The sequence below is a fragment of the Cynara cardunculus genome (assembly GCF_001531365.2).
Source record: "Cynara cardunculus var. scolymus isolate 2C chromosome LG 5, CcrdV1, whole genome shotgun sequence".
Taxonomy (NCBI): domain Eukaryota; kingdom Viridiplantae; phylum Streptophyta; class Magnoliopsida; order Asterales; family Asteraceae; genus Cynara; species Cynara cardunculus.
The window spans coordinates 591,418-599,944 of NC_037532.1; the positions used below are offsets into that span (position 1 = coordinate 591,418).

The 8,527-nt window shown below is 33.5% G+C and overlaps 1 protein-coding gene across 1 annotated transcript; it reads right to left on the reverse strand.

Annotated features, from left to right (window-relative positions):
* Nucleotides 1-3,315: 3,315 nt before the first annotated feature.
* LOC112512173 (protein tas-like) lies at nucleotides 3,316-8,198 on the reverse strand. Its single transcript, XM_025118035.1, has 9 exons — nucleotides 8,190-8,198; nucleotides 7,841-7,929; nucleotides 7,224-7,280; nucleotides 6,991-7,099; nucleotides 6,256-6,357; nucleotides 6,101-6,165; nucleotides 5,499-5,667; nucleotides 4,937-4,991; nucleotides 3,316-3,858 (listed from the first exon to the last, which is right to left on the reverse strand). Exons 1-9 carry the CDS (start codon nucleotides 8,196-8,198, stop codon nucleotides 3,698-3,700), a joined length of 816 nt encoding a protein of 271 aa, XP_024973803.1. The 3' UTR covers nucleotides 3,316-3,697.
* Between the last annotated feature and the right edge of the window lie 329 nt (nucleotides 8,199-8,527).

An 8,527-nucleotide genomic window follows, 5' to 3' on the forward strand; every position in this document is an offset into this window, starting at 1 on the left:
AATAAATCATACATCACCCTTGTGGTTTTAAATCTTAATATTTGACTGACGGTTTACGTAGAATAATTTAGATGTGTTTTAGTTAAAGTAGTTGTTATATTTGTGATGCATATCTCGACAGTGTTCATCTAATGACCATTGAAATATTCGGTCAAAGCTGTACATTCACAATATTCAAAGTTCCAATACACATAATATAATATATATTTATACTATATTATAAAGCATTTGATAAAAACTGTTAAAAACCATTTTTTATACATGAAGTACTGTATATTGATGCAAATTACTTAAAATTCAAGATTACAAGTAAATTATGCACAAGTACAACTTATTAAAGCTTCATGTTTGAATTCATATAACTAACTGCGGATATACATAATCAAATAAAGGATAAACATCTCATTTTAAAATATAATAAAATCTAAATCTATACTATATTATAAAACATTTGACAAAAACTCTTCAAAACCATTTTTTATGTATGAAGCACTGTATATTGATGCAAATGACTTAAAATTAAATATTACAAGTAAATTATGCATAAGTACAACTTATTAAAGCTCCATGTTTGAATTCGTGTAACTAACTGCGAATAAACATAATCAAATAGAGGATAAATATCTCATTTTAAAATATAAAAAAAACTAAAATACAATTAGGATAATTATCGAGTTATAACAAAATAATTAACTATTATCTTTATAAAAAAATTATATTACTAAACCAAATATGAATTACTTTGTTATTGAAATTAAATTAAAGTATAATTAAACATTTTGAATTAAAAAATTACACAAAAAATGAGGAATTTTAAATAGTTAATTTGATATTAATATCAATATAATTTTGTCAAATTTTTATGATATCTTCAAAATTATATTTTATTCAAAAATAGATACATCATCGTCTTTTCAAAATCACATAAGACCATATTATAACATCGATTGAGATAAAGAATAAAATGAAATATTAAAATCAAGATGTATCTCGCTGCATTGCGCTAGTACACTTCTAGTTATATTATAAAACATTTGATAAAAACTCTTAAAAAACCATTTTTGATGCATAAAGTACTGTTTGTTGATGCACATTACTTAAAATTAATATCACAAGTAAATTGTACGTATGTACAACTTATTAACAACAATAATTGAAATAAATAGTTCGTTATGACCAAACTTAATGTGATTGTGACATACAACAAATACGGTGTACTTGTTCTATCCTTTGACAAAATAATGCAACCATCATTTGAATTGTTCTTTTTTTTTGCTTCGCTCACTAACAGAAAAATATATAATAAAATAAATAAATAAACAAAAATCATGTCGAACATCAACACTTTTTTCATGAAATCAAACCTTCTAGAAACTATTATTATTGTGCATAAGAAAAGACTATTATATACAAGCATGGAAACGTAGTGGGAATGAGGCGGGTTTTGTAATCTCCGGCGCTGTTATCTGGCGGGTATGGGGGTTAACGTCTCGTCCCTGGTCAAACCCCATGAAGAATATCTGTTAGTTTGAGTCTACCGGGGATCCCGGCATCGACCCTAAGACCCGTTTTTAGCGGGGGAATCTCCGTCCCCGAGTCGAGTTCTCCACCGGGTCAARGCAAATCATCATCCTTAATCATGTTCGAGCAAAAAGTTGATTACCAACAATCTATATAAGTCYATATGAAACTTGCCTCAAAAAACACCGATATAAAGGGGTTTTATTTTGCCTCACTTAATGGCTGGMTGGCTAGCTAGCTAGCTGAAAGCTTGAAACTATTATATTGATGGGCTTTTTAGTTAACATAATGGTTTTTACTGGATTTCGATTTTGACCTCAGATTGAAAGGATTTGGAATCAGAAAGATTTATGATCTTTGATGTGTTTGGTTTCTAGGACTTGAAATAAAATTGAATTCCATTTTGATAAGTAATTTGTAAAAACAGATTAATAAAACAATTAAAATACCTTTTTATTAATTGATTATCACAATCTTATATTTGTGGGATTCCAATGAATTCATGAGATTTCAATTTCAGATTTTCTTTCAAAYCAAACATGAGATTTAAATGAAATTGAATTTCAAATTCCATTACGAAACTGACCCTTAATTATTTTTAACAAATTCATGCTAAGTATGTTGTTTACAAATTTGAATATAAATAATGGTCTTAGGAAAGTAGTAACAAACTACTCCTTTCGTATCGAAATAATTGTTCATATTTCTATTTTAATTTGTTTCAAAATAAATGTTTACTTTCAAAAATAAATATTAATTTCMTGTTCTACCCTTAATTATAAAAATGAATTTCTTTTACCTCTATTATGAAAGGTAAAATTGTTTTTTAACTAATTAAAAAAATATAATAATTACATAACCTTAAAACTGTGTCATTTTCATTATGAACATTTATTTTTGGACGGCGGGAATAATTCATTAGAATTATGGGTTGTTTGACAGTTGCTGAATKGTTTGGTACAAAATGGTTAAGTGATTAGAATGATTAAGATGTTTTCATGATATAATGCAAAATGAAATATAATTGTTTGATAATTATTTACAATGAAATTAGGACGCCGAATGATTAAAGGAGACCCATGATACAAAATCACTTTGACAGTTTTAGAACTATTAAAAAACAAAAAAAAAATTCCACTTTTTGACGATTCAAATACGACCTCTTAATGAAACTATTAAGGGGTAAACAAACAACCTTTTAGTCTTAATAGATTCCTTTTAAGGTCCAAATAATAATATACGGAAGTCGTATTCTATTTGTAACATCCCAAATTCCCAATTTCAGTATTATAAAAATAACAATAATAATGAAACAAGTAACTTACAACTAATTACCAAATAGCCTTTGGCCTAACGGTATCATGGTCCTTGGCCTCATAGGAGACCAGAGGTTAAAATCTCAGCAAATGTGAAGAGGGTGTGTGAGTTTATTTGTTGCATTTGCCGTATATAAATATTATATATTTCAAAAAAAAAAACTTACAACTAATTCAGAGATATTGTTTCGAGATGTTGCAGGTTACTTCTTCAACATTATTTTTATTCAGTTTGATTCACCAGATGACAATGGAGTTGCTCATGCGTTAGCACATACAACTCCGTTATCTTCTTGTCTTATCTCGGACTTTGATAYACCGAGTTTTCCAACCTGTTCTATGAACAATGTATGCCTTTTAAATGCTCGTTAATGTTAAGATTTAGTTTGTTTTTTCAGAAACAAAAAGTAACTTACAACTACTTTATAAGTTACTACTAGCAGACAATAAGTAACTTCTAAAGTAGTTTTCACCTTTCTAAAAATARCAAGTAACCTTCTAGACTAACTTGCATACGCCTCGACTAATCCAATGGGACCTTGGAGAGCAACCATAAAAATACCCAACAGTTGTGGAGGGACTCGAAACACTTTCTAAAGAAAGAGTTACCAACACCATTACTGTAACATCCTGGCCAACCGTACCAAATATTGTCCGTTTTGTCAACACACCTAAACTCGGGATTTTAAAACGCATCAGACAGAGGAGATATCAAGTCCGTTATAAGGCAACCTCCATTCCCATCCCCGRMCGATATGGGATCATACAATTTACAAATGACAGGTAGACACGATCGAGTCCGGAGATATGGTTAAATAGAGAAACAAGGTAAAAAATATTAGTAGAAGTTAAATGTATAGTTAAGAGCAGGGATTGGGAAACCTTGAATGAACCTCATCTATGTCTGCAATGATTTGTGGGCTAAGCTTGATATCACATGCACTAACAACTTGTTCAAGTTGCCATAATTTTGTAGCTCCAAAAATGGTGCTGCTCACAAGAGGGTGTCTCAAAACAAAGCCTGCCCACAATTGCCACAAACAAGTAAACAAACCAAAACAATCAAGAAAGGTGCATATGGTTATATATATATATATATATATATGGAGTAATATAATATATATATATATATATAGAGAGAGAGAGAGAGAGAGAGAGAGAGGGAGAGGGGGAGAGGGGGGAGGTTCAAAGGAGAACAATAACTAAAGAAGAGAACATGAAAACGGCCAAATTACGTGCAAAATCMCATGTRATTTTACACTAATAGTCAATTTTACCTCATATGGCAGCATCCAAAGTCGCATGAATCATATGTGATTTTGAACGTAATTCTAGTGTAAAATCACTAAAATGTGATTCGACCATTTTCTTATTCTCTTGTTTGGTCACTGTTCTCGTATGAATCTCTCTCTCTCTCTCTCTCTCTCTCTCTCTCTCTCTCTCCATATACATGTGTGTGTGTGACTTGTACAACCATAAAACCTTTGATTGGTTAGCTATAAGCTCCATAAGTTTTTTTCCCATACCAAATAAGACTAAGGGGCTGTTTACCAAACGCTTATTCGGGCAAGTGAACACCAAGTCACATTACCTTACCGGATAAATATGGTAAGGATCAAGAATCTTAYTCGTTAAGAGTGAGACAAAGACCAAGAGTCTTACCCGGTAAGTGAGAGCGACGACTCTTACCACAGTAARCGCTTACCGGGTAAATTGTTGCATACGATACTGTTTTGGTTGACTAAAATCTTATCCGATAAGTAAATGATAGTGTTAGATTTTACCGGTAAACGCTTACCAGGTAAGTGTTTGGTAAACAGCCCCTAAGTTTATCAGCTAACAGCTAGTTTGCCAAGACAACAATATAAAGGAAGTCCATTTTTGAATTTCAGTGAAAACAAGTTTAAGGTAGAAGCACAATTTGCATAGTAGTTTCTTCTCATATCATATAAATAGAACCGAATAAATGAAGATCCTAAATGAACAACACAAATTAGTTCCTCTTTTTCAGATTTTTCAAGCATTGTTATTTTTCTGAAATTATTTCCGCTTAAATACCAAAGCAACAATATACGGAAGGCGAAAGGTGTAGAGAATACCAATKGCTAGAGATACCGGATGGATGCCATAACGTTCTGCAATGGAAACGTATGCCTGCAGAAATTTTGTTGGATCAGAAAATGTAGTGAGAACAGATTCATGATTGTCTAAGGAACAATAAGGGGGCGTTTGGTTTGACGGAATGTTTTTGAAAGATCATGATTTCGTGGAAGGATTTGGAATCTTTGGTGTATACAGTTTGTAGGATTTGGAACGGAACTAAATTATTTGAGGTGGGTTAAAGGGCACAAGTGAGGGGTCTTGACTTATTCCATATAGCCATTTTGGCTTGATGGCTTAACAATMAAGCCGTAAAGAAACATTCCTGTATGAAGGAGCGAATAAGCCGTCCATACCACTAAGCTCATCAAGCTACAAGGAAACAGCCCCTTAAGTATAGAAAGCAAAGGTACGTATTGGAAAAATATTACAAACTATCTATCTTAAGGCTTTGATATCATATCCTAAAGAACCCGATCTCATGATGTTAGGAAGTACCAAAGATTAAATAAAGCATGAACAGATTAATTTGAATTTAACAAGGTAAGAGATAGGATGTACTTTAGTAGCTTCTCTAACATTGGTGTTAGATAGGTTGTATCTCGATTCCCCTTCTGAATACCTGCCTTTGAAAAGATTCAATCGAGCATCATCTGCACCACCATCAGGTAAGAGATACTTTCCAGAAAGCAGACCCATTGCCAGAGGGCTATAAGCCAATAAGCTAACCCTAAAAGTCATTATATAAAAAAAGAGCATAAAACCACCATCGGCAACAAAGATGGGTAGAAATCAGAGTCTGTTTGTTAGCAGCTTAATGGGACTCGCAACTTATTCGGTCAGCTATACATGACTGTTTGGTAGTGGTTTCATGATATAGAAAGTGGCCTATTTAGTAAAGCTTCTAGGAGGGAGTTTTATGCAAAAAGCCAAGTTTTTTCCCAAACCTGCCCTTCCCCATTAAAAAACATGCTCATTTCATCTATGAAAAAAAACCCCAAACAAAAATCTTCCTAATCTATTTGGACAGATTAATCCACAATGAYGACTCTATCCATATAGGACTTTAATGGAAAACCGACCAAACAGCCCCTGAGTCTTTAGTAGGCTTCGGATGATGAAGTATAAAAGATTTGAAGTTAAAGTAACCACTGCGAACATACCTCTCCAAATGACAGCACTCTGCCAATCCAGAATCAAAATTTCGGCAGAGCAAGTTGTATGAGTTCTACAAGATCGATAAAAGATTATGCAGATAGTCTGATCAGTCACGCACTAGTGCATTACAGTTTGAAACCAAAATCAAGTGATACAGCACCTGAATAGATGCTATCCTTGGATAGGTGGAGTTATTTTCCGCAGCTTGTAGGAACTTCATGACCCCATATGGTGTTTCATTACTGACACCAATGAATCTGATCTACATAAACTTTCACCTCCTCTTGTTATGAAATGTTGATTTAGCATATGAACGAATACTAAGAGCACCTCCAACAGTTTCTCCATAATTTCTCTAAAACGGAGAAGTAAAAACTCCCAAAAAAATTTGCATTCRACTCCAATAGTTTCTCCATTTTGGAGATTCCAATATTAATCATATTACTAAAATATTCAATAATGATAAGAAAAAATCTCTCTCTCTCTCTCTCTGTCTCTCCTTCCATCTAATTTTATTGGTAGGTTGGGGACTTTTTTCTTCGGTAGAACAAAAACCCATTTAATTTTGGAGGATTGTGCAGATTTGTAGAAACTTTACCTCTCTCTCATACTTTCTCTATTTTGGAGGAAGCTATTGGAGCAAAGAAAGAGCCTAAAACCTCCAAAATCTTTTTTTCCCTCCATTTTTTTTGAAATATACATAATATTTTTATACGGCAAATACAACAAATAAACTCACACACCCTTCTCACCTTTGGTGAGGTTTGAAYCCCTGACCTCCTAGGAGGTCAAAGACTATGATACCTCTAGGGCAAAGGCCCTTTGGTTTTTTTCCCTCCATTTTGGAGGAGCTGAGGAGATGCTCTAAGGGTGACTTGATGATATGATTACCAACCTTACCAGCATCAACCGCTCTTCCTAGAGCATCAAGTTGTTCATCGAAACTAACAGGACTATATTGTCTGACAGGATCATAATCAGTTTCTCCAAACATTGGAACATAGCTGCAAAAAGATCCAGGAAACAATTTGGAGGAAGAAAGCATTAGGAACAAATGGAGACTATTCTATATGYATGTATATGGAACTTGATATAAATGAAGTTAAATTAAAGGGACAATATACAAACCGATCAGGCCAGTGGACATGGTAAAGATCAATATAATCAGTCTGTACTCGCAGCAAACTGCATCAGCTCTCCAATATACAAAAAGCACCCATGAATTGGTTACATCAATTGAAAAGTTACCAAGGCATGTATATGCACCTCATGCTATTAGTGAACAAAAGTTTACTACAATTAAGGTAATCAAGATAGAATGCAACAACTTCAATTTTGCATAAAATCATAAACAAGCAACACCAACCAGATGTTTTCCTCACAATATGAGAATTGTCCAAGTGATAAGAGGTAATACTTKAAAAGTTATCTTGGCCAAGTATGCAATCAACTAAAAATCCCCTACAAGAAAACTAGAATAAAAACAAAAACAGAAAAAAGAACTGAGAACTATGTATCACAATCATATTTGAGTATAGAATTTTAAAAGCATGCTTAGATGTCCTATGTAGAATCAATCTCTCATGAGTTGTCAAGAACAGCGGGAAAAACTCATTTGACAATGTAAAAGCTATGTGACCAAACAAACGCACCATTAACAGGTAAATCATAAATGCAAGCACTGTACACAAGTATTTTTTTTAAAAATAAGTATAGTAACAGATTATCCACTAATGTGATCTAACCTATTGTCAATAGCCTCCTTTATATTCCTACTATCCAAACTTGTTGGGCCCCCTCGAATCCAAGTCATCCGCCCAGAAGGGCCAGTAACCTGCAAAAATCACAAAGAACCAAAGCAATTTATTTTCAAATCAGCAAGTAGTTTCTATTGGAATTCTATATCGGCTAGACTTAGACCATTTCTCCTCCCTGTATAGTTGAAACCTTCTCTCTCCTTGCTCTTTTGGAGGGCAATCCAATGGAGTTCCAATTATTCCCACATGGTATCAAAGCCAAGGTAGGGCTCTCAGACAATTTATGTCAGCCCGGACAATCTGTGTCCGAATAGCCTCCATTGGAGGGGRCGGCTACTTGGACCATTTCTACTCCATATAGAGTTGGAAGCTTTCTTCTCTCTTTTCAAAGATTAATCTGTTTCACCAAGCACCCTCTTCCTATACCTAGTTGAGCCCTTAAAAACCTTTTGTAAATTTCATACAGAAAATTAAACAGTTTCCTACAAAACTTATTCATAGGCAGACAAGTATCACATTTCTTTATACGACACAAATTAGTTCACTAAACCCTAACAGCAATGAACACATTGTATATCGAATTTGAAACCAAACAATCACTATATTTATAACGTATGTAAGATCCCACATTGGTTAGGGGGGAGACAAAGGTTAAGAGGCTTGATACCTCCTCTA